The following is a 27,023-nucleotide window of genomic DNA, read 5'->3' on the forward strand; positions in this document are numbered from 1 at the left end:
AATGGGTAAAGGAGAACTGACAGGTGTAGGTAATATACTGGCATGGATTAATGATTGGCTAACAGACAGAAAACAGAGATGAGGAATAAATGTGTCATTCTCAGGCTGTGACTACTGAAGTATTGCAAAGATCAAAACTTACATTATATATCAATGATTTGGAAGCGAGAACCAAATGTAATATTTCCACATTTCTATATGACTGAAAGCTAAGTGGAAAAGTCTACTGTGATAAAGATATAAAGTGGCTTTAGAATGATTTGGACAGGTTGAGTCAATGTGCAAGGACATGGCAGATGGAATATAATGTGGAAACAATTAAATAATTCAATAACAAACAAAAGCATTCAAGGAAAATGGAAAGAAACATGTGCTTGCTTTAATGTACCAATTTTTCTCTGCTGCAGTAAATAGGAAATTAATCTTTAAATTGTGGACAACCCTGGAGGATTGTCAATCTTGTATCAGCCTGGTATAAATCAGCACACTATAGTTTCACCACACCAAGATATTACTAATCCCCCTACCTCCCAAGTACCATTTAACTGAGCAGGAACACTGGGGAAATTGTGTGACCTGAGAGGAACCTAGGTTAATCCAATGGAATGAGACACTACTATAGTCAGAATGACGACCTTAACATCGCATTACAGGAATCCAAGTCTACAGTGTAGAGCCAGGAAGGGAAAGGGTGATGGTTGCTTGAAACAGTCTTGTGCCTCTGGGGCTTGAATCAAAAGTAGGTTCACAAGATCTTCCCCATCCCTTCCCTATGAGAGGCAAAGATCTGTATTAAAATGAGCTTCAGTAAACTTCATGCGATTCCAAGGAGGCCAATCCCTATGGAAAACCTTTGCCTTGCTTGGCATCAATTTTCAGTCAGTCTGATCCAACAAGTTTCTACACAGTATACAATACCCAATTTCAGAGGGCCATCGCCAGAAACACTGGATTCCAAATTGTCATTCCGTGCCTTATAACTGTTCTGCTGTCCAATTAGCTCCTAGCTGGCCTGTTCATTCATTCACTTAATTTACCTTTATTCTCTGTACATTATCACCCCTTAATCAACAGAATACCATTAATCTCAGTTCTGAAAATTTCAATTATCACCCAATATCCAAATCCTCGTGAGGAAACAGAATTCCAGATTTCCTTTACCCTTTGCGTGAAGTGGTGCTGATTAACTAATTTTAATATTGCAGTTCCACCACAGTTTCTCAACAGTCGCCCTAATGAACCCTTTTAACATTCTAAGGACCCTGTTCGGATTACCCCTCAATCTTTTAAGATTAAATACAAAGGAAATTTATACAATTGGTCCTTATACGTTAATACTTAATGTTTTGGTATTCTTCTTGTGAATCTGCATTGTACCCACTCAAAGGTAAATGTACTTTTGCGAGCTGTATGAACATAGGTGTTCTGGATGGATACTGATCAAAGCTCCATATGACTGAAGTTAACATCATCACAATAGTATTCACATCCCACTGAGATTATTGGCAAAACTCTTCTGAATCCAGTCACCATTCAGACGGATGTCAGCAGCCTTAACAGCACTCAAAATGTTAAACATTATCCATGACCACACAGTTGGCTTGATCAATGCCTCTATCACTTCACTCAATGTCCATCCCATCTGTTATCAATGCACCAAGGTTAAGTATACAGGATACACTGTTCCATTGTGGGCTCTTTGTTCATCATACAAGCTCAGAACTGAGTTGTAGGTTAGTTTCAAACAATGTTCAATCACTGAGTGTATATGATAGGAAAACTACAGAGTGGGATGCTCTGAGCTGAGATTAAAAACAACAGAACTGGAGAGGATTCATATCAGAATCAAAGCATTAACTCTGTTTATCTCACCACAGATGCTGTCAGACCTGATGAGTCCCTCCAGCTCTTCCTGTTTTTTTAATTTCAGATTTTTTACATGACTGTATGCTCTGAGCTGAGCAGGTTCCATCCACCTTAGAGGATAAGAACATGACTCACACTGACCATCCTAGCACAGCTCAGCGACTCATCTATGTCGTTGTCAAACCCTCTCTCTACATGCACGGCAGCAACTCACTGCAGCAACTCACTGAGCTCCCACCAGTCATGCCTCTTGGCCCTGTTACCTCTTTCACGGGGAAGTACAAAAGCAACAGGGACCCGTGAAGAGCATCACCTCCAAAACCAAAGCCATTTTGATTTGGGTCTAGGCTTTCTGCTGCTTTCTCATCTTGCAGACAATTAGAGTATCAACTGGATGTGAACATAGGAGGTATGGTTAGCAAATCTGTCGATGACACCAAAATTGGTAGTGTAATGGTTACCTCAGAGTGCAACATGATCAGATGAGCTGGAGGATTGAGGAGTGGCAGATGGAGTTTAATTTAGATAAACATGTAGGAGTCTCCACCATGAAGCCTAGATGATATGCTCAGGTTCGACAGTAGGAGTCTACTTCGTGATTTCCTGATTCAGAGGTAAAAGCTGCCAACAGAAGCAACCCAGCCTATGACAGGACTTCCCAAAGTGGGGGTCAGGGCCCCAAGTAAGGTTGCGAGCTATCAGTTTGGGGTCATGGGCTCTGAGGCAGTAATGGGCACCGTGGATCTCTGGGAGAAAGTGAGGACTGCAGATCCTGGAGATCAGAGTCGAGAGTGTGGTACTGGAAAAGCACAGCAGGTCAGGCAGCATCCGAGGAGAAGGAGAATCAACGTTTCAGGCATAAACCCTTCATCAGGAATGAGGTGGATCTCTGACCAAGGTATAATGATTGTGCATCTGTTTACTGAGGGATCACAATAATTCCCAAGCCTTTAAATGCAGGTCACAGAGGGACAAAGTTTGGGAAGCACAAGTACGCAAGGAGTAATGATACACTCAATCAGCTCAGCCCCATAGGGCCTGAAAATTCAGAAACTTTTATTGCAATGAATCTTGGGCTGACAGAGATGGATATCATGGAGTCATAGAAACAGGCCCTTCAGCCCAACCTATCCATGCCAACCATATATCCTAAACCAAAAGAGTCCGATTTGCCTGGTCTTTGGAGAATGGTTCAGACTCAATGAGGCGAATGGTCTCTATCTGCCACTGCAGGGATTCTATGATTCCATGAGTACTAAGAGCAGATTTGGGCACCATACCTTTGGAAAGATGAATGATCTTGGAGGGAGTACCACCCTGGATTACAAGGGCAGTATAATGCCTCAGTGGTTAGCACTGCTGCCTCGTAGCACCAGGGACCGGGGATGAGAGGTTCCACCCTTAGTCTGTGTGGAGTTTGCATATTCTCCCCATGTCTGCATGGGTTTCCTCTGGGTGCTCTGGTTTCTTCCCACAGACTAAAGGTGCACTGGGTGGGTGAACTGGCCGTGCTAAATTGCCCATAATGTCGAGGGATGTGCAGATGAGGTGGATTGGCTGTGGGAAGTAGAGGGTGACAGAGATGGTAGTGAATCTGGATGGGATGATCTTCATTGGGAGAGGGGTGGGAGATGGGGGTGATGTCAATATACACTGGATGGACTGAATAACCTGCTTTCACACTGTAGGGATTCTATGGTCTTCAGGAATTACATTTTGAAGAGAGATTATACAAATTAGACCTGCTTTGTCTAGCTTTCAGAAGGTTAAGAGGTGATCTGATCAAAGTCTTCAGGATATTATCAGGCAAAGACAAGGTGGTTAAACATAACCTACTCCCAGTGGTTGGGAATTCTAGAACTAGGGGGTACATTCTGAGAATTTTAGACCATTTTAGGAGAGACATTGGGATTGCAGGTTGCAGGTTTTGATTCATTAATATGTAAATCCCAGAACTTCTTTCAAGTCCTATTCCCGAGATAACTTAAGGTTTTATAACAAAAGGTGACATCTCAGCTCAAACAATGCATTAAAGGTGTGAGTTTAGAGTCTGTCTATATTCCAATCGTAAGTCAGACTGGTTCTATTTCCAAAGAAGGAATTTATAAAATTTCACATGGATTGACTGCCTGCATTGACTGCCTGCAGATTGTGTTTTTCTTGAGCAAAACAGGATGTATCTGCAAATGCTAATTCATCCCCTGGACTTATAAGTCTGTGTATGTGCACATGAAGAAGAGAGAGAGAAAGAGAGAGAGGGAGTGTGTGTGTGTGTGTGGAAGAGAGTGCGAGCGTGAGTGTATGGGTGTGCATGCAAGTGTGTGTGGGAGCGTGATGGAGTATTGTTGTTAGTCATTGTGTTAAAGTGGCAATCTGAAATCCCCAGCTTGCTTCCTTCATTTTACCGCGTTCTGCAATAAAGACTCGAGATGCAGTTCGAAGATCATTATCCAGTGAGTACCTAATTTCAAGTCTTAATCCTCATTTATCAGGCAGACTTTGCAACTTGGCCTTCAGAGACCTCCTACACAAATGGAGAGGAAAATTGAGACCTTTGAAGAATTGTTGAGTTCACATAGCTGGCACAGCCATAGGAGTGATTTTACGGACTAGTCTGAACTGCTTCAGTAGAAAAGTCTGTACAGTCCCTGGTTAATGTCTCAAGGTCTTTTGGAAGACCAGAGAATCAGTGTGCTGCTGTGGATAATGAGCATATTGGTCAATTCAGCCCTTAAGCCCACAATGCCATAAGAGAAACGTCTTCAGAATGCATTAGAGCTCATGTCACAGCAGGACAAGGCATGCATGATCAAGACCAGCTCTAAGTGGATTAATTCCCAGGATGCCAGCCACAGATGCTCTCTCTGCACATTCAGCCTGTGTGCTTAAACGAAGGGTTGTGAACCTGAAATAACAATCTTTTTCCTCTTGCCAGTGATGTTACTGAACTGGTTACTGTGTTTGCCAAAGTTTATTTTTATTTCACATTTCCAAGATAAGCAAAACTTTTTCTTGGTAGTCCACAGTTCCTGCCTTTTTTTATTCTTATTCAATTACTTCATCCCAATAAAATTAAACAATTTTCCCTTTAAAAATTCACTTCCACTGCCTGTGCAGGCAATACCTTCCAGATTATAACTACCCACTGCATAAAATGAATTCACCTTCAGCTTTCTTAATCATAGAATCCGTCCAGTACAAATAGTGGCCATTTGTCCCATCAAGCCTGTACTGACCCTCTGAAGAGCATCCCACCATATCCCCATAATCCCTATTTATTATGCTAACCCACCTAGCCTGCACACATTGAGAAGGTGGTAGGAAACCCAGACAGACACAGGGAGAACATGCAAACTCCACATAGACAGTCACCCAAGGCTAGAATCAAACTCAGTACTTTAGTGCTGTGTGGCAGCAATAGTAACCACTGAGTCACCATGTCACCCAGTACTTTTCACCAACTCTTTTGTCAATCAATAGGTTTATGCTTTTTAATTACCAATTCTCCCACCGGTGGAAAAAATGTTTCATTTTGCACTCAGTCAAACCTTTTTTTTTTGAATTAGAATTCCAACAATGTGCAAACAAGTCCACACAGATCCTCCAAAGAGTAACCCACCCAGACCTATTCCCGCAACCTATTACTCTACATTTCCCTTGACTATTGCAGCTAATCTACACATCCCAGAATGCTATGGGCAATTTAGCACGGCCAGTTCACCTAACCTGCGAATCTTTGGACTGTGGGAGGAAACCAGAGCACCCGGAGGAAACCCACACGGACACCGGGGAGAATGTGCAGACTCCACATTGACAGTCACCTGAGGCTGGAATCGAACCCGGATCCCTGGTGTGGTGAGCAGCAGTGCTAACCACTGAGTGAACGTGCCTCCCCTAGACACTATGGCTCCCCTTTCTGTGGAATTTCCCAGAATCACAAAATTGTTACAGCTGAGAAAGAGGCCATTCAGCCCATCATGCTTGCATCAGCTTATTAAATAAGCACCATTACCTAGTGTCAATCGTCTGCCTTTTCCCCACACTCTTGCACATTATTTCTAACCAAATATCCATTCAATTCCCTCTTGAATGTCTCAGTTTAACCAGTTCACTACATTTCATGCCCCCACCATATTTTCAGGCAGGGCATTCCAGACCCTAAGAACTCATTGTGTAAAAAATCTGTTCCGCACTTCACTGATCCTCCCCACTAATTTTGAGCACCATTGTTCAATCTCCCCTTAACCACCCCTGCTTTAAGAAGAAGAATTGTAGCTTTTGAAGTGTAGACACTGTTGTAATGGCCGGCATCCTATTTCTGCACAGGAAGATTCCACAAATGTCCCTGAGGTAAATGTTGGCTGAGGGATAATTAAAAGGAACCCTTGCTTGCTCTTCTTTGAATACCGTCTTTGCTTGTCCGTCTGGAAAGAAAAATGTGACTGGAGAATTGTGTACCTCAATCTGACCGGCCTTGTATACTTCAAACTCGAGCTCCAGTAAGACCAGTGTGTTCATTCCCAAGCATTACTCATTTAGTTTCACTGGAAGGTCAGAGATTTTCATAGTGCTTTCTGTAGACATCAAGCATTGTGCATTTTTTTTTTCCCTAAACATCTTTAGTGTATTAATGTCATCGGGGTATTATTAATCATCCTTTCCCACCCTTGTGAGGGCAGGAGAAATCCCTCTAGGTTGTGGAGATGGGCTGAGTTCTCAAATGGTTTGACTGCAACAGGACCCGGGTTTCAGTTTCACACAGCAGTCCCAGCAGCGGGTAATGGCAATCCAGGCAGAGGTGAGATGTACTGGAACACTACTACTTGCTATCTGCTGCTATCATCTACTGAGAAGCAATGTGAGTCCAAGCCCCAGTCATGTGCTTCACCACAGGGCAATGGTGGTGTAGTCAGGAGGAAGGAATTTGTTCCTCCAATTGTCTCTCAAGCTGCCAACTCCCTCCAGTGTCAAATGAACACACAATAGGATATCAACATAGCGACTTCTGATAAGCAGAGTTTGAAACACAAAAACAAAGTCACATTAGAAAGGCAATCCAGTATGGCCATCATTCCAAAATGAGAGGCTGGACCCCAACCTCCTAACCGACTCTCCCCCACACCCCCCCCCCTCCCCTGCAAACTCTTTCTTCCCATTCATATATGGGCAGCATGGTGTGTCATTGGTTAACACTGCTGCCTCACAACACCAGGTACCTGGGTTCAATTTCACCCTCAGCTCTGTGTGGAGTTTGCGCATTCTCCCTGTGTCCGTGTGGGTTTCCTTCAGGTACTCCAATTTCCTCTCTCAGTCCAAAGATGTGCAGGTTAGGTGGATTGGACCTGAAAAGTGGCTAGGGATTTGAGGGTAGGTGGATTAGCCATGGGAAATGCAGGGTCACTGGAACAGGTGGGTTTGGGTGAGCTGCTGTTCAGAGGGTTAGTGTGGACTCAATGGGCTACTTCCACATTACAGAAATTCTGTGACCTGATATTCATAGGCTTTTTGCTCCCTGCTCCACCACTCCCCACGAGGCTGCAATAGTTTTCAAGCCATGAATGGAGTCACAGTGAGGGAAGGTGTAGGGAGAATGGACCTACGGCAACAAATCCAGTGGCTCACCTCCCACTGTCGTGTGGGGATTTGCACATATTAGAGGAACCATCCGATGAACTGGTGTCAGCCATCAATGGGAACCTTTCGTCCGAGGAATTCTCTGGGACTTTGTGCTGCTCGCTAAGGGAAGAGCGTGAAGATGAGAAACAAAATTACCCTCAGGAAATCATTTCTCTCATCAGAAGGCATCTCTGCAGAACTGAAGCACATTTTCTCCCTTGAATAAACGTGTTCTTATGAAATTATCACAAAACTGTAAAAATGAATTGCAGGAGGACAATACATTGGGGTTCTTTGAATTGCTCTCAAACGATCTGGTACAGACTTGATGGGTTGAATGGCTTTCCTCCCTGCTGCCTTACTCTAAAGGCATGAGAAGATTTAATTTAAAAAGTGTAGGCTTGCGTATCTGCTTGAGTGCAGCGTGTGCTCACCTACAGTTTTGAAGGCTGAACAATGTGAGATGGAGAAAATTGATTTTCATGGAAAAATACAGATCAAACGGAAAGGAAAAGGGTCTTTGAGTTTGCAGCTAATGTAAAATATCCTCATATCCTGAGGGAAAAAGATGCTGAGCAAAAGCAGCTTGATTTAAGCTTCAAATATTATGTTAACAGCGAATGGGAACAGATCAGTCAGCAGGCAGCAAACTGAATGTTACTCCTAACATTTAGCTGCCAACAATAACACACATCGTTTCTGAATTAATATCATCATTAACATATTGATTGATTCTTTGAAGAAACTATCAATCCCTCCTTTTGATTCACACAGTTGGATTTATTTTGTTATTACGAGAACTTAAGTTTTTCTTTTAACTGATTCACTTTCAGTTCTCATTTTTAGCTGGAGAAATTCATCCAGAAATGACGATGCGGTGTGCAAATGTTTGCAGGAATTGTTTGGATTGTTTAGTTACAGAGCAGCTGCTAGCACCAAACAGCCTGTAATCCTGGTCGGGACAAGCCTAGGCCTTTATTCCTGATGAAGGGCTTTTGCCCGAAACGTCGATTTCGCTGCTCGTTGGATGCTGCCTGAACTGCTGTGCTCTTCCAGCACCACTAATCCAGTACTCTGGTCTGACAGCTCAGGGATCACTTTATCACTGAACGACAATAACGTTTAACCAACAAGAGGTCATCTTTATATCGAATTGAAAAGCGAAAGAACTGCAGATGCTGGAAATCACAAACAAAAGCAGAAATTGCTGGAAAAGCTCAGGTCTGGTAGCATCTGGGGGGGTGTATCTGGGTTTATAACCTGTTGGATTATACCTGGTGTTGATTGATTTTTAATTTTGTCCAACTCAGTCCAACACTGGCACCTCCTCATTTTGCAGAGAGTGAGGACTGCAAATGCTAGAGATTAGAGTCAAGATTAGAGTGGTGTTGGAAAAGCACGGCAGTTCAGGCAGCATCTGAGGAGCAGGAAAATCGATGTTTCGGGCAAAAGCCATTCCTGATGAAGGGTTTTTGCCGGAATAATCATTTTTCTTCCTCCTCATTTCGGGTCCAGTAATCTTTCCTCAGAACTGACGGCAGCTAGGAAAAAAGTTGTTTTTTTTATGCAGAAGATAGGGTAGGGGGTAACGGGGTATGGGGTGAATGATAGGAGGAGAGTTCCTAACTACCATCAGTTCTGAGGAGAAAGTGAGGACTGCAGATGCTGAAGATCAGAGCTGAAAATGTGTTGCTGGAAAAGCGCAGCAGGTCAAGCAGCATCCAAGGAGCAGGAGAATCGACGATTCAGGAGGATTCCTGAAGAAGGGCTGATGCCCGAAACGTCGATTCTCCTGTTCCTTGGATGCTGCCTGACCTGCTGCGCTTTTCCAGCAACACATTTTCAGCTACCATCAGTTCTGAGAAAGGATCACTCAACCCAAAACATTAACTCTGATTTCTCTCCACAGATGCTGCCAGACCTTCTGAGCTTTTCCAACAGTTCCTCTTTTTGTTTGCCATTCTGTTAGCGACTGACTTTACTGGTGGGCCATGAGTGAATGAATGTAGACATGCATCGCACCTTTTGGGAAAACCAGGATGGTTCATTCTCTAGCAAGGAAGTATGTCTGGGAACTTGGTCAACTGTCACAATATATGAAAGGTAGCAGCCATGTTTTGCAAAGCAAGATCCCACAGACAGTATGGAGATTAATGGCCAGGTGATTGATTTTCAGGTGTTCACTGAGGGACAAATATGGGCCAATATAATGAGTCAATTTTTGTGCTCTCTGAAATGGTGCCATGGGATCTTTCAAGGTCACCAAGAGAGAAAAAAACAACAGATGGGCGTACAATGTGGGAGCAGGAGTCAGTGCTTCCATTCAATAAGGTCACGGCTGATCTGATTACTCCACATTCTCTGCTCTTAAAACCTTTCAACACTTTGCTTATTAAGAACCTGTCTACCTCTGCCTTAAGAATTACTCAAAGCTTTCACAAGGACACTGGGGACAGATGCTACAATTCCATCAGCACTGGGGTATGACAGCCTTGTGAGGCAGAATGCCACAGAAAGGGGCGAATTACTGCAGATGCTGGAATCTGCATTGAAAACAAAAAATGCTGGAAATCACAGTGGTCCAGGCAGCACCCGTGGAGAGAGGGCAAGCTCATGGTTCGAAATTAGATGACTATGCATCAGAGTAGGTGCCACAGATAGCCATCAGGCTGTGAATTGACTCTACACTGACACTCATCAAAAACATGAGTGGGATCCTTACAATGAAGGGTCCAGGCAGGTGAGCTCTTGTGCTCATTATTCCTGGTGCTAATCGATGAGGGAGGAATATTGGGTCTAAGCAATGGAATCCTCAAGGGTATCTTCCAGTAATTGGATCATTTAATGGCACTGAAACAGGCACTTTGGTTTGACATCTGATTGAACAATGGCACATCCCATGGGTACGGCTTTCTACCCCTGGATAATTATGTGCAGTGATAAAAGAAAAAGCAGAATGACAAGGAGAAGGCAAGGAACACAATAGGATGAATGGACTCCTTCGGTGCTGTAACCTTTTCTGACCAAAATCTGGACTAGGGTCACACCCTCGATTGGACGCACAATCTTGCAAAGAAATTTCAACGCGGAGGTTCTAACCTGGTTGACCGGGTATTGCGGAGAAAGTGAGGACTGCAGATGCTGGAGATCAGAGCTGAAAATGTGTTGCTGGAAAAGCGCAGCAGGTCAGGCAGCATCCAAGGAGCAGGAGAATCGACGTTTCGGGCATGAGCCCTTCTTCAGGAAGGGCTTCTTCTTCCATTCCTGATGAAGGGCTCATGTCCGAAATGTCGATTCTCCTGCTCCTTGGATGCTGCCTGACCTGCTGCGCTTTTCCAGCAACACATTTTCAGCTCTGACCGGGTATTGCGATTACTAAGGCAAAAGTGAGGACTGCAGATGCTGAAGATCAGAGTCAAGATTAGAATGGTGCTGATGAAGGGCTCCAGCCTGAAACATCGACTTTCCTGTTCCTCGGATGCTGCCTGTGCTTTTCCAGCACCACTCGGATCTTGATTGTGATTACTGAGACAAGTCACCATAAACAAAGCAGACCCTGAAGAAATCCCCTCCCCTTTCTTCACTGGTTATGGGAGACTAGGGGATTGAATCAGTATGCAGTTAACACCAGAGTTTCTCAGTCTTGCTGATTGATTAATGCAACAGGCAAACATGTAGAGGTGAAGCTGGTCTGAGGCAAGCAGAAGAGAGGTGCTGGTAAAATACCAGCCCCAAAATGTCCAGCTGATGCACAGTAATTTTCAGTGTTGTGTTAAGAATCTTCAAGCCTTCTGAAGTAAGCTGCAGAAAGGACATGAGCACTGCTGAGTAACCCTTCTCTCTCTCTTTCTCTCTCTCTCTCTCTCTCTCTCTCTCCCCCTCTCTAGTTTCCAGTAACATGAAACCTCAATGGATCTCTGATTCCAGTTACAGGTTGGAGGCAGCAAAGCACAATGTTGAATTCAGAATGGGCTTTTAAACATAATGATGCAGTAAAAACAATATTTACTTAGAAACATTTATTCAGGAAACAGGGAACCACTGAGTCTGAACGGTACAAGTTCTGCAATAGTGAGGCACAAAGAACGTTCATCAATGTACAGCTCCATATTAGATGTCAGTCGTGTCAGTCCCAGTGAATTTTAAGTCAAAGCAAGAGTAAAATGAATAAAATCTAATCTCCTGGCTCAATTCAAAGATTTAAAAAAAGGAGAGGATGAAAAGCCGCTGAAATGCTGAAGATAGTTCTTTTCAAACTATTTGAAAGATTCAACCATTGACCTGATCTAATGTCAATGGAAGAAGCTGGAACAGGAATGAAAAGGAACATTTAGCTGTGTAAATCATACTGAGTGGAACAGGCATCAATGACGTCTCCAGGACACGTGTCACAATTTAATTGAGCAATTTCCTTGACTTACTTATGGCCGATGCTATTTGGTTCAGTTCCCTTAAAGAAATGGCACTATTTGAATGTAACCCTAATGTCAAAGCCATATAGTCCATCATGGAATGTCGTTAAGGTTTTGAGTGGAAGCACTTTTCAGAGGCAGGCATTAGAAGCGTAATGGCTTTCCAATAACAATGCAAAGAACCAGAACGAATCCGAGGAGATGTGGCTTGAGCAGGAGCACTGAGGTGTGAGCAGACCATTTAAAGGATCAGCAGTCCCTGGAATGCTTCCTGTTGCAATTAGGAGACTGAAATCAAATCTAGGTTCTTTAAACGAAAATAGATGATCTTTTACCCAACCACTTTGAATGCGTCAGTGAAAGGTAATGAATTTTAAGCAGAAGAATAATGACTGCCTTTTATTCTGGGCACTGGGAATTCTCTCAGATCAGATCATGCACAATGTACAATGAAGTACAGTGACTGTGGTAAACATGGCCAAAGGGGCCCAAAAATGGCAAAAACAAGAATGGTCAGAACCTTTTGTTCTATTGGTGATGCTGATTGGGAAAAGAGTATTGACCAGGATGCCTGGAGAATTACCTAATTTGTCATACGCAGTTAAGTCCTAGGAGATGCTGGGTAGACACCTCGGCAAAGGACATTGCTTCAAAAAAAATACACTAATCAATTTGTACCATATGGAAATATTACACTTACTTAATTGTCATAAGGCTTTAACCTGCAAGCACTTATCCAGAGGCACGAGCACTGCCAAATGACCAGCCCCAGACCAGTCACCAGGGAAACCATGCAAATATTTCCAGATTAACGGTCAAAAGTGAGCTTGAAATGACATTTAATGAAATATTTTGCTTTCAAAACTAAATTGCAACAAAAATCCACGTCTTTGTATTTGAAAATGTAATGCTGCAATGGGGAGATTTAAAAGATAAAGCGGAGGATGACTAATGCAAGGTATATAGAGAAGACTCAGGGCTGCATTTTCTGGGGAGTGGCAATCACAGTCAGATTTCCACTCCACTCTGAATGGGGTTTACTTACTTATCTCCTAGGTCAATTCAACTGTGTACTTGTCATGTAGGATTAGTTGGGAAATGCAAACCACGACCCCTTTTTAATGGCAGGAGCTGCTGCATTCTATAGAGATTTACTTACCTGGGTAGTAAGCTTACCTGGGTAGGTTTGTTTCCCCTTTAAAAGCGCGCAGCTGAAGAACCCGAGGCACTACGGAGGTAGTGCCTCCCTCCCGCCCTCCTCCTCTAACCTAATAATAAGATCCGTTGCAGTAAGGAGGTAAGTGCCGAATTTTGCTTGTTGTATTCTTTAGACCCAGTTTTTTTAAATAAAGGTTAGCTTTAGAGGGATGGCAGTGAAGGCAGTGCAATGTTCCTCCTGCAACATGTATGAGGTGAGGGATGCCATGGACATCCCTGCTGATTACACTTGCAGGAAGTGCACCCATCTCCAGCTCCTCCAAGACCGTGTTAGGGAACTGGAGCTGGAGTTGGATGAACTTCGGATCATTCGGGAGGCAGAGGGGGTCATAGATCGGAGCTATAGGGAAGTAGTAACTCCAAAGATGGCAGATAGATGGGTGACAGTGAGGGGGACTGGGAGGAAGCAGCCAGTGCAGGGACCCCCTGTGGTCGTTCCCCTCAAGAACAAGTATACCGTTTTGGATACTTGTGGGGGGGACGACTTACCAGGGGTAAGTAACGGGGCTCAGGCCTCTGGCACGGAGCCTGTCCCCGCTACTCAGAAGGGAAGGGTGGAGAAGAGCAGAGCAATAATAATTGGGGACTCGATAGTTCGGGGCACAGATAGGCGGTTTTGTGGGAACGAGAGAGACTCACGTTTGGTATGTTGCCTCCCAGGTGCAAGGGTACGTGATGTCTCTGATCGTGTTTTCCGGGTCCTTAAGGGGGAGGGGGAGCAGCCTGAAGTCGTGGTCCATATTGGCACCAATGACATAGGTAGGAGTGCTGAGGATGTTAGACAGGCTTTTAGGGAGCTAGGTTGGAAGCTCAGAGTTAGAACGAACAGAGTTGTTGTCTCTGGTTTGTTACCCGTGCCACGTGATAGAGAGTCGAGGAATAGGGAGAGAGAAGAGTTAAATGCGTGGCTACAGGGATGGTGCAGGAGGGAGGGATTTCGGTATTTGGATAACTGGGGTTCTTTCTGGGGAAGGTGGGACCTCTATAGACAGGATGGTCTGCACCTGAACCTGAGGGGCACCAGTATCCTTGGGGGGAGGTTTGCTAGTGCTCTTGGGGGGGGTTTAAACTAACTCTGCAGGGGCATGGGAACCCAGACTGTAACTTTAGGGTGCAGGACCTGGAGTGTAGGGAGGGTAGGAATATGGTATCAATCTTAAAGGATCGTGCCTGTAAACAGAAGGGTGGCTTGAAGTGTGTATACTTTAATGCCAGAAGTATACGAAATAAGGTAGGTGAACTCGCAGCGTGGGTTGGTACCTGGGACTTCGATGTTGTGGCTATTACGGAGACGTGGCTAGATCAGGGACAGGATTGGCTGTTGCAGGTTCCAGGGTTTAAATGTTTTAGTAGGGTCAGAGGTGGGGGTAAAAGAGGGGGGGGTGTGGCTTTGCTTGTCAAAGATAGTATTACAGCGGTGGAAAGGAAGATGGATGAAGATTTGCCATCTGAGGTAGTTTGGGTTGAGGTTAGGAATAGGAGAGGTGAGGTCACCCTGTTAGGAGTCTTTTACAGGCCTCCTAATAGTCCTAGAATCGTTGAAGAAAGGATTGCGAAGATGATTCAGGAGAAGAGTGACAGTAATAGGGTGATTGTTATGGGAGACTTTAACTTTCCTGATATTGATTGGGAAAGCTATAGCTCAAGTTCGTTAGATGGGTCAGTGTTTGTGCAATGTGTGCAGGAGAGTTTCCTGACACAATATGTAGATAAGCCAACAAGAGGTGAGGCCATACTGGATTTGGTTCTGGGTAACGAACCAGGCCAGGTATTAGAACTAGAGGTAGGTGAGCACTTTGGGGACAGTGACCACAATTCGGTGATTTTTACTCTAGTGATGGAGAGGGATAAGTGTGTACTACAGGGCAAGAGTTATAGCTGGGGGCAGGGAAATTATGATGCGTTGAGGCATGACTTAGGATGTGTGGATTGGAAAAGTAGATTCCAAGGCAAGAGCGTAATTGATATGTGGAACTTGTTCAAGGAGCAACTATTGAGTGTCCTTGATAAGTACGTACCTATCAGGCAGGGAGGAAAGGGTCGTGTGAAGGAGCCGTGGTTTAATAAGGAGTTGGAATCCCTTGTTAAATGGAAGAGGGCGGCCTTTGTAAAGATGAGGCGTGAAGGTTCAATAGGGGCGATTGAGAGTTATAAGGTAGCCCGGAAGGACCTGAAGAGAGAGCTAAGAGCAGCAAGGAGGGGACATGAAAGGTCCTTAGTTGGTAGGATTAGGGAAAACCCTAAGGCTTTCTATAGGTATGTTAGGAATAAAAGAATGACTAGGGAAGGAATAGGTCCAATCAAGGATAGTAATGGGAAGTTGCGTGTGGAGGCTGAAGAGATTGGGGAGGCGCTGAATGAATACTTTTCGTCAGTATTCACTCAGGAACAGGACATTGTTGTCGATATGAATACTGAGGCACGAATAAGTAGAATGGATGGCTTTGAGATATGTAGAGAAGAGGTGTTGGAAATTCTGGCAAGGGTGAAAATAGATAAGTCCCCTGGGCCTGATTGCATTTATCCTAGGATTCTCTGGGAAGCAAGGGAGGAGATTGCAGAGCCATTGGCCTTGATTTTTGTGTCCTCTTTGTCTACAGGAGTAGTGCCAGAGGACTGGAGGCTAGCAAACGTGGTTCCCTTGTTCAAGAAGGGGAGTAGGGATAATCCTAGTAACTATAGGCCAGTGAGTCTCACTTCTGTTGTGGGCAAAGTCTTAGAGAGAATTATAAGGGATAGGATTTATGCACATCTGGATAAGAATGATGTGATCAAGGATAGTCAGCATGGTTTTGTGAAGGGCAGGTCGTGCCTCACAAACCTTATTGAATTCTTTGAGAAGGTGACGAAGGAGGTAGATGAGGGGAAAGCGGTAGATGTAGTATATATGGATTTTAGTAAGGCGTTTGATAAGGTCCCCCATGGTAGGCTACTGCAGAAAATACAGAGATATGGCATTGAGGGTGAGTTGGAGGTTTGGATTAGGAATTGGCTCTCTGGAAGAAGACAGAGGGTAGTAGTTGATGGCAAAGATTCATCTTGGAGTGTCGTCACTAGTGGTGTTCCGCAAGGATCTGTTTTGGGACCATTGCTGTTTGTCATTTTTATAAATGACCTGGAGGAAGGGTTAGAAGGTTGGGTGAGCAAGTTTGCGGATGATACGAAAGTCGGAGGAGTTGTAGACAGTGAGGAAGGATATGGCAGGTTACAGCGGGATATAGAGAAGCTGCAGAGCTGGGCAGAAAGGTGGCAAATGGAGTTCAATGTAGCTAAGTGTGAAGTGATTCACTTTGGTAAGAGTAATAAAAAGATGGATTACTGGGCTAATGGTAGACTACTTGGTAGTGTGGAAGAGCAGAGGGATCTTGGTGTCCATGTACACAGATCTCTGAAAGTTGCCACCCAGGTAAATAGTGCAGTGAAGAAGGCATATGGCGTACTGGCTTTTATTGGTAGAGGAATTGAGTTCCGGAGTCCTGAGGTCATGCTGCAGTTGTATAAGACTCTGGTGCGGCCGCTTCTGGAATATTGTGTGCAGTTTTGGTCGCCATACTATAAGAAGGATGTGGAGGCACTGGAACGGGTGCAGAGGAAGTTTACCAGGATGTTGCCTGGTATGGTAGGAAGATCCTATGAGGAAAGGCTGAGGCACTTGGGGTTGTTTTCTTTGGAGAAAAGAAGGTTTAGGGGTGATTTGATAGAGGTGTACAAGATGATTAGGGGGTTAGATAGGGTTGACAGTGAGAACCTTTTTCCGCGTATGGAGTCAGCTATTACAAGGGGGCATAGCTTTAAATTAAGGGGGGGTAGATATAGGACTGATGTTAGGGGTAGGTTCTTCACTCAGCGAGTCGTAAGATCATGGAATGCCCTGCCAGTAGCAGTAGTGGACTCTCCCTCTTTATGGGTATTTAAGCGGGCATTGGATAGGTATATGGAGGATAGTGGGTTAGTGTAGGTTAGGTGGGCTTTGATCGGCGCAACATCGAGGGCCGAAGGGCCTGTACTGCGCTGTATTGTTCTATGTTCTATGTTCTATGTACTTTCTGATTTGAAAGTTCAGTCAGCCACTTTGACAGCTCCTGTGAAAGGGTGAAGGATAAGTTTGTATGTGTGACAGTAGGGTGCCAGGTGTTTGGAGTACTAGGTGAGTGGAGTGTAGGTGGCAAGGTGAGAAGGGTGCCAGGTAAGTGATTGAGTATTTAGGGTTGGTTGGAGTAGGTAGGAGGTATCAGGTCTGGTGAGGGGAGTAGGAAAGGGGGATATTATTGTCCAGCAAGAGAAAGGGATTTGCATTAGGTCTTCAGTGAGAGGGTGGTCTCATGTCTGGCAGTAGGCAGAGGGGGGTGCACTGCCATCAGGGTTTGGAGGTATTCTACAAATTTTGGGGAGTTTGGGGATATATGTGGTAAAATGAAGGCCCTCCCCCTTTCATACCTCATTACCCCATGGAATGAACAATTCTACAAAATCTAAACATCTCAACTCTCCTGAATGCAGGAAACTGTTCAAGTGAAATATTTTGTTTGCAAGTTGTCCAAATTGGCAAGAAATGTATCTTTTAGTTTTTGGGATCTTCATTGTTATTGTTTAAGGTATTATGCACATTAATCAATTTGACTGTTTCCTTTATGGTCTGCTACCCACTGGGTTATTAAAACATATCTCACTCCCAAGATCATTTAACTGTCATGTACTAATTTGTGACGGTCCACTATTCTTCATTAAAAGCCATGGACCAGAGCAAATCAAAAGCTCAAGTATGAGAAGGTTTACCAGTATTGGGGGAATTTCTTTTTTTCTTTGTGGTTCTGCTCTGTCCTATTGTGATGGCGTGTTCATTTGTTACACTCCACTCCCTAGTAACTAGACTCACAGTCGACCAGAACCACAAATTCAACTGGGACAACACAACAATTATAGGACAAGCCAAACAGAGGACAGCCAGCAAATTTCTAGAAGCATGGCACTCATCCATGGATTCCATCAATAAACACATTAACCCCCTAGACCCGACGTACTGACCAGTGCAACAAACTACCGGAACAGGCAACAGGAAGCACCGGCAGTGAAACTAAATAAATTCCAACCGACACAGTAGAGCAGCACATCACAGGTGGCTCCACAGCACTAGGGATGTTATCTAGAAGGGGGAACAAAACGTCTGCAAACCAACTTCCCAGCTCAGCGAACACACGCACAACAACTGCAGTGGGGGACATCTTAACCCCATCTATCAAATTCACATGAACCTGGTGTGTGGGCAAGTATTATTAGTGTCTGAATAACTCTGTCTTGGACTGAAGAACATGAGGTGCTAGAAACTGCAAATTGCCACAAACTGCTGGACGTTTTTTACAAATCCAAAGCTAGCTTTGTGAAAATGATCTCCTGGTGCGTTTCATGGAGTTGCTTGTGTTCGTACATTTATTAAACCTGTCACTTCAAGTTGGGGATGACCGTTAAAAATGTTATGACCTCTTTAATGAGGAGACTAAAGCTCTTGCAACAGAACTCAACCACAAATGAAGGAAAAAAATGGATTTTAGTTTCTCAGTTTGTTTTTAAAAGAACAGACGCTCGTTTGAAAGTTTGAGTTTGAAACAGCATTTAGGAGTCATGTGATATCAGCAAACTTGTCCACAAACCATCTGAGGAGTTAATTTCTATGAAGTTCACTGACTTTAGTTTTATCACCACCAGACAGACAGGGAGGGGGAGAGAGAGAAGAAGTCTGATGCAGGTTCAGATAGAGGAAGTGGTCTTTCAGCAGGATTGCCATTATTAGCAGGTTCCAAGCAGTCAGATTTAGTGAGAAGCCCTGAGATGCTTAATGGTCAGTGAAATGAAATTCCAGAAGCACAAGATATCAAGAAGGAAAACCTCTCACAAGGCCATTAAAAACATGAGCTTAGGGAGCCCATGTTAATTAATAAGTGCGTAGAGTTTGTAGTTTGCACTCAGGGTATTGGGCAATGACATTAGCTGAAGAAGATAGTATTGAGTGAATGCACAGAAATTCTCCGAAAGGAAAACAATTGCCAGCTGAGTGTGGAGAGCAGGGTGACTCTGTATATCTATAAGTGTATTGGTGAGATTAAAGGGATGAACCTTTCTTTCCGACATTTGTAATGAGGGTGCTCCAATAGTCTTGTATATTGTAATATATGTTTGTTTCAGGCATGTGCAATAAACGTTTACATTCTTTTGTCGAAAGTACATTTACAGCCTTGTATGAATATGCTCAGTGACTCACCTCTCCTGTAAACAAAAAGAAAAATGAAATGTATGATCTATCACACCAGGTTTTACTCTGGAATTTGATGCATCCAGGATTGCTTTCAGCTGGGATTCAAACAATATGCATTGATTTTAAGAACTTCAAAACATTTTTCCCCTCTGCACCAAATTCCCACTGTCATCAAATTCCTGCAGTCACTCGATTTGCTAGGTCCACCTAGTTCTATTCACATAACTGATCTTTAAGTAAAACCAGCTCAGCACACAGTCTGTCAGAGAGCCAGGAAAGAAAAAAGGGGAAATGCTAAACAGAGTGGTTCAATGTGCTGCCTGGGAAAGAGGGGACAAAGGTCTCAGAACACGTTGTCAGCCCAGGCTTAAGAGGAAACAAACAGCAACAATTGACCATCCTTCAGGAAGCAGAATTCCATTACAGTGTCGAGCCAGGAAAGAAGGATACACACAAGAGATGGCTGCAAGGAGACAAGGAATTAACTTCCTCTGTTGTGTTACGTAAATTCTAAATAAAGCAACACATTCACAGCACAAATTGTTGCACGTCATTGTCTGATTTTTGAATATAGGGAGAAATAACACTTAGTTATGTCATTCCACAAACGTTTCAGGTGGCTGTTTGCCTAAACCACATCCTTATTGATGATGTTGAATGAAAAGAAAGATTAAAACTTCAATGCTGAGTGAAAGGCATGGAATATGGCTCATATAGTTGAATATATACATTTATAAAAAAAGCTTTGAATCTAGACTGGGAAATGACATATTTTATTCCCTCTCCTAGGGGAATATTCGGATAATAGAGTCTTTCAACACAGCATGTGAAGGGCTTACTGTACAATTGATGGAACGCAGTGGCTAGCTCACAATTCACAATTAACGTTGACATCATGTTTCAGCCTCTGATGCTGTAATAATAAAGCACACTCCACAGCTGGGAGGTTAAACACACAATGGTTATTCACCTTGACAAGCAAACTCCTGCTCAAGGCTGCCCCTTTGTTTCTGGCTCCATAGCAGTTTGCAATGGGATCTGAAAGCCATCTGGCCTTACATACAGCTATAGTAGGCCATTACATTACTGGGGTGTGAGGCAGCATGTCTTTGGAGCAGGAGGTTTGCTCTTCTATGTCTGTCACCATCCCACTCCAAAGGATTTTCGGCAGACTGATATGGGCGGCACAGTGGCTCAGTGGTTAACACTGCTGCCTCACAGCACCAGGGATCTGGGTTTGATTCCACTCTCGGATGACTGTCTGTGTGGAGTTTGCACATTCTCCCCGTGTCTGCGCGGGTTTTCTCCAGGTGCTAAAATTTCCTCCCACAGTCTCATGATGTGCAGGTTGGCAGATTGGCCATGCTAAATTGCCCATAGTGTCTGGGGATTTTCGGGCTAAGTGGATTAGCCATGAGAAATGCATGGCTACACGGTTAAGATAGAGGGGATGAGTGTTGGTGGAATGTTCTTCAGAGGGCTAGTGAGGACTCAATCAGCCGAATGGCCTGCTTCCATACTGTAGGCACTCTAGGATTCTTTGATCAGCCACAAGCAGATGGTGGGAATCTCATCAATCGTATAAATGGACAATTGACATTTCCCTGTGATTTCGTTCAGATCCCACTGTGAATACATTCGGATTCCACTGTGGGGGGATTAGAACTGCTGAAGCTGCCACTGAAATCTCAAGATGCTGGGATGCTAATGAGCAGACACTCAAAATACTGAGCACTAGGGTGTAGGTTTGCTCGCTGAGCTGTAGGTTGGATATCCAGAAGTTTCATTACCTGGCTAGGTAACATCATCAGTGGCGACCTCCAAGTAAAGCAAAGCTGTTGTCTCCTGCTTTCTATTTATATCTTTCTTCTGGATGGGGTTCCTGGGGTTTGTGGAGATGTCATTTCCTGTTCGTTTTCTGAGGGGTTGATAGATGGCATCTAAATCTGTGTGTTTGTTTATGACGTTGTGGTTGGAGTGCCAGGCCTCTCGGAATTCTCCGGCATGTCTTTGCTTAGCCTGTCCCAGGATAGATGTGTTGACAAACACATAGATCTAGATGCCATCTATCAACCCCTCAGAAAACAAACAGGAAATGACATCACCACAAACCCCAGGAACCCCATTCAGGAGAAACATATAAATAGAAAGCAGGAGACAACAGCTTCACTTCACTTGGAGGCCGCCACTGATGATGTTTCCTCACCAGGTAATGAAACGTCTGGATATCAAACCTACAGCTCAGCGAGCAAACCTACACCCTAAACCTCAACCTGAGCTACAAACCTTCACAAACCTTGCAAAAATACTGAGCACTGTTGGTCGTGATGGAGGGTGAATTTGCCTCTGAAAGTCCACACTGAAAACTGGGAGAGCTCAGTCATGGAAGTGGCCGGTCAAAGGAAAGTCACTCTAAACAGCAGAATGGACAGAACCGCTGAGGAGCTGTTCCTCTGATCACAGGTCTGGTCTCTCCCTCTCACTCTCAATGGGTGAGCCTATCAGCAGTAAATGTGGAGAGAATCAACCTGTGATTGGAAGAGAAAGTGAGTCATAGCAATGAGCGAAGACATCAGCCTATTCTCCAGCATAAATCTCTTCCACTTAGCAGAGTGAAGGAATGCTGATTTAAACATTTTGCCTCCTAACAACACTCTCAGTTGGACTGTCATCAGCCATGTAGCACCAAGCATCGATGCTGAGAACTGGAATTTCCAATTTGCAATTCTCTCACCTCTGCAGCTTTCACCCAATGCTCAATCATCAGTGTGAACAGTCACCAGCTCTTTCACAGAGAAATGATAGATCAGGCAGAGACAGAAGCTAGGAAACCTACTGGTTCTGGAAACAAACTCTCTTTGCTCAATAGCAATCACATTGGCAAAAATAACACCATAGCATCTCTCGCTGCACACCTCCACACATTCATTAAGCTCTTTGTTTAGTTGAGTGTTACACTCAATTGGCTGCAGGGCAGAATGAGATTTATTAAGGATGTGGGATGTGCAGTAATTCACACCTATCATCTGGTCTGACAGTATATCATTTAAAATAAATAGATTTTTTCATAAAAATACATAAGAGCTGGAAAGAATGCTAAATAAAATGATGTACTTTCTTCCATGTTAAAGCACTCTAATGTATTGAGACATCTTCAGCCATCCTAAAGGAAAGGGTAATTTGAGCAATGAGCACCTTTCCTTATGTTATCTTGTTACCTTCCTGATCAACACACTCCATTCGGTCTTATGTAATGATTTGCATTTATATAACACCTTTAATACTGTAAAACATTCCATGGTGCTTCATAAGAACACACTGAAACAATGTTAAACACAAAGCCATGCAGAAGGATATTAGGACAGGAAACTAAAATTTTGTCAAGAGGTTCAAGCCCTGTTCTGTCTGGGCTGGATTTGGGATCTGCCTCTTGGATTGGAGCTCATAGCAATAGGGCCCAGACTTATTTTTGAACAGAGAAATGAAGGAAGGAGAAGGAATGGTGACATGATTCACAGGATGGTGGCTTGGATTCAGTTGGCCAATTTATGTTGTCAAATAGCATCGTGGGGTGGGTGATTTTGCTAGGGAAAGCAGAAGTGCAGGAATCAAGGAACAATGAAATGGGACAAGAAGGAATGTCAGTGGGAGGCACACCAAGTGAAGCAGGCAACTCCCACAGTCACTCACCGGCTTGGTTTGTGGTCACATTGACAGACACGTGCTGTGGGGGGAACCTCGTCTTGCCAGAGACTCCGTTGACGGCCTGAATCTCGAACGTGTAGGGAGTGTGTGCCCAAAGGCTGCTGATGAACACCCGAGTTTCTGTCAGGCCAAACTGCCTGGGTACAAACTCCACGTTCTCATCACATCGGGTGCACAACCGCCGGTTGCTATGGCACTTCTTGCAGACAATGTTGTACATGACATCATCACGGCCCCCAACGTCCCGTGGTGGATTCCACTCCAGAATGATGGAGGTCTCATTCACACTGGATATCACGTTGCGTGGGCCTGATGGAACACCTGCAAACACAAGAAAAACCGTTATGCACATCTGTATTGAACAGCTTTTCTGCCAATGCATCAGCTGTTTGCTAATCTGATTTTGCACCATTAACTTAAGGATGGATCCTTGTTTAGTGGGGGAATCAAAGTTTAGCTGAGGTAGATGGGAAGGTGGTTTTGGAAAACAAATAGATGAGCCATGATCTTATTGAAAGATACAGCATACCCGAAGAGTTGAAAAGCTTACATCCACTCCTAAATCATATTTATATGTAGACTGTAACCTCACTGCACAATGTTACCATAAACTCCCACTCATTGATCTCCAAGTTCACACACGATCAACTGATGTTTCAGCACAATGTTGGGCAGATTTGTGAGGAGTTGGCCAGATTTGGGAAGCATTAAAAAGGGCCCAATTCCAGGATCCCGGCCTGCATTCAGCAAACTTTGCCAGAGTCGGTTAATGCTGTGGACAGCCTGGATGAAGAGGTGGGCGTTTCAAACTATAACCCCACCCCACCAGTCGCACCCCTGTCATTTTGATGGAGTTGGGCCTGTTTAGTTATTAGATTTAGTTCAGAGCACCTTGGAAGAGCCATAAACCATATGGAAGGCCTATTGCCAAATGGGGAACGAAAATAATTCAAGCTGAACTCAGCCCTACAGGAAAACTCATTTGCATAGGAGCGTGAGCTTTGATTGTTTGATATCTTTATTACCTTGTTAAAAACCTGATCTTTCTTTGAGCCATCAAATTCAATATCTTTCACATCTGACGAAATGGATTCAGCAGATTTGTCCTGAATCACTGTTGTAACGATCCCACTCTGGGTCAGATGGGACACACTCAACTTCATACTCATCCTTTACAAAGTATTATCTTCATCTTCACCTGATAGTATCAGATATTTTGCATTTTTTGAATGATTTGTTGCCACTTTGTAGACATGACTGATGACAAAACCACACAAAATATCCAGACAACTGCAAGCATTTTGCCATTGCTGGGCCAATATCTTGTTCGTTAACCATCCACCTACACCAATCAGTGCAAACATGACCCTCAAGTTGTTGTTGAACCATGCATCCAAAGGTTGAATAACAGACCTTCACAGACTCATCATTATTAGACTTATCAAATGCAAACATAGAATCATACAGTAAAGACGACACCCTTTGACCCATCAAGTCTGTACTGCCAAGAAATATCCCACCTAAAAAAGCTGCTTTTCTTTACATTGGCCACCAGGATGTCTATCCCACTCCACTCACATCCATTCACAACTGTTGTTGTGGACATGCACAAAAACTCCTTCAAGGAACATGATTTTGAGTATGGTTTTATGTTTAAAAATTACCATGACTTTTACTTTCTTTCTCGTGACACTGATACCACTGTAAATCTTGTCTTCTCATTCACAATGATGTCAGACTGTTTCCAACCCTTTCCACTCCATGGTGTGGCTACCGGGCACATGAAGGTTCATGCGTGTTTTATCCATGTGGCTGACCTGGCGTAATGAGTATTTGTGTTTTCATGGCTGCCTGATGCTGAATTGCTAGAGCTGATCGAGCAATCACAACACCCTTCTCAATCTAGAGAATATCCAAATGGTTTAAAATCTTCCCAGTTTTCTAGACTGTCCTTAAATATAAATACATATTCCCAGCAATTTAGCTTTATTGACAGAAAATCCAGTGGACATGAGAAGTCATCATATCAGTCTTCGTTTTCAGACCCTTGGTCCACAAGGGTATTCTTTTTTCATGTTTTTAACACCGTCATTAAAAAAAGCATATCAAAACTGCAGATGCCTTTTTTTTGCATCATGTGTATGTATCTGAATGTGGGATTAAGGAGGATATAGTTTTAATTTTGGTCCATAGTTTAAGTGTTAATCAGTATATGTATTAGGAATAAGTTTGTTCATAATCTGTGGATTATTTTGAGTTAAAGAAGGCTGGTGGATATTTCTTTTACTCTGAAAAGTAGTACAAAACAAGCAATTGGCCAGTTTGGTTATTGAATCAAAACGTTTTGTGCTAATGGAGCAACGAGTGAAGAAGTGGGCCTTGATTATCATTGTTCTGCTTCCATCACAGTTGGAGCAGAATACACACATTGCATTTCTGGTGGCAATGTACCCAAACTGACGGTTTTCAATTACCTATTCGGACGAATGCTTCTTAGAATCAGGCCAGTAGCTGGTTCCTGTTCTGAGGGCAAATTTGTCTTCGGCATCTTGCTCAGGATGGATGCCTCTTTTTTCATCATCACACCAGTGTTTCTGTAACACCAAATAATCTCGCCAAAGTGAAGATATTTGACGAGTTAATAAATGCTCAAACGTTTAGCTTGAAACTAGCTTCATACTTCATGCGTTTTGAAGACTGAAGAAGTTAGGACTGTTCTCCTTGGAAAGACGAAGTCTGAGAGGAGATTTTCAAAGTCATGGCCGGGCTGGATGGAATAGACAGGGATAAATTGCTCATACTCACAAAAGGATCAAGAACAAGAAGGGTATAGATTTAAAGTGTTTCGCAAACTAAGAAAGGATGATGTGAGGAAAAAAAAACCTTCTTTACAGATTGGGAGTTAGGGTTTGGAAATGGCTGGAAATGTGGGCAGCTTCAATTGAGGCATTCAGCATGGCACTGGATGATTATTTGGATTGAAATAATGTGCGAGGTTATGAGGAAAAGGCGGGAGATTGGCACAAGATCATGATACTCATGTCGAGTTAAGAAGTATGGTGCTGGAGGTCAGGCAACATCCAAGGAGCAGGAGATACTCATGTAATGATACTCATGTAATGAGCTGCTGCAGGCATGATGGGCCGAATGGCCTCCTTGGTGTCATGACAATTCTGTTATTTTAATTCCTTTGATCATTCAACACGTTGTGTGCTCTCTGTCAATGCCCGTTTAACTTGTGCACATCTTTACCACACAAACTGTATCACCTGCTTATCTGATTGAGCCCAGTTACAAGGTAAGTTAAACCTCAATTTGAGGGGTGAAAAAAATTGAAGCTAACACAAGTATCTCACATCCTGGCTGAAATGGAAAAATAAATGTACATGACAAGTACACACAAAAATTTGATTTTTAGGCCCAAATAAGTCGGCTTGCCTTTTTTGTGGGATTGATTGAACATTATGTTCAGTGATGGAGAGAGAGAGAGAAAGAGAGAGAGAGACTGAAGACTCTACAGCATACAGGCAGAATGACACCATGGAAAACTAGGTTACTGTATTTGACCGAATTGTTCATTCCACTTGACTTTAGCTTTTTCTGATGGAAAAAGAGACAGAGAATTCAGACAAAGCCTCCAGGTATGTTGGTACAATCAGGAACTGGGATAACATCAGAAACCACAAAAGTGAAGGTTTAAGTGATTTATCAAAAAAATTTGCAACCCAGATATGTCAGCTGTGGGGTATGGGGCATAGGGTGCATGGATTTAGGGTGTGGGAGCTGCAGGGGTGTGGGGTGGAGGGAGTGTGGATAATGGGATGGGGGTATGAGGTGTGGCGTGGGGTGTAGTTTGAAGTGCATGGTGGGTGTGGTGTAGTGTGAGGAGTAGGGTGTGTGTTGGGGTGTAGGGTGGGGTGGGTTGGGCTGTGGTGTGGGTTGAGCTGGTGGGGTGT

General features: G+C 43.7%; 1 protein-coding gene across 3 annotated transcripts in view; it reads right to left on the reverse strand.

The window, feature by feature from the left end:
- ephb1 (EPH receptor B1) overlaps positions 1-27,023 on the reverse strand; it is a 511,139-nt gene that overhangs the window by 178,005 nt on the left and 306,111 nt on the right. For all 3 annotated transcript variants that reach the window (XR_011960959.1, XR_011960958.1, XM_072573215.1), the window contains exon 5: positions 23,053-23,388. Coding sequence is in view for 1 of the 3 variants with exons in the window: in XM_072573215.1 (XP_072429316.1) it covers positions 23,053-23,388 (336 nt within the window). In the remaining 2 variants the exon portion in view is untranslated. The remainder of the gene's footprint in view (positions 1-23,052; positions 23,389-27,023) is intronic.

The sequence above is a fragment of the Chiloscyllium punctatum genome, chromosome 6 (genome assembly GCF_047496795.1).
Source record: "Chiloscyllium punctatum isolate Juve2018m chromosome 6, sChiPun1.3, whole genome shotgun sequence".
Classification (NCBI taxonomy): domain Eukaryota; kingdom Metazoa; phylum Chordata; class Chondrichthyes; order Orectolobiformes; family Hemiscylliidae; genus Chiloscyllium; species Chiloscyllium punctatum.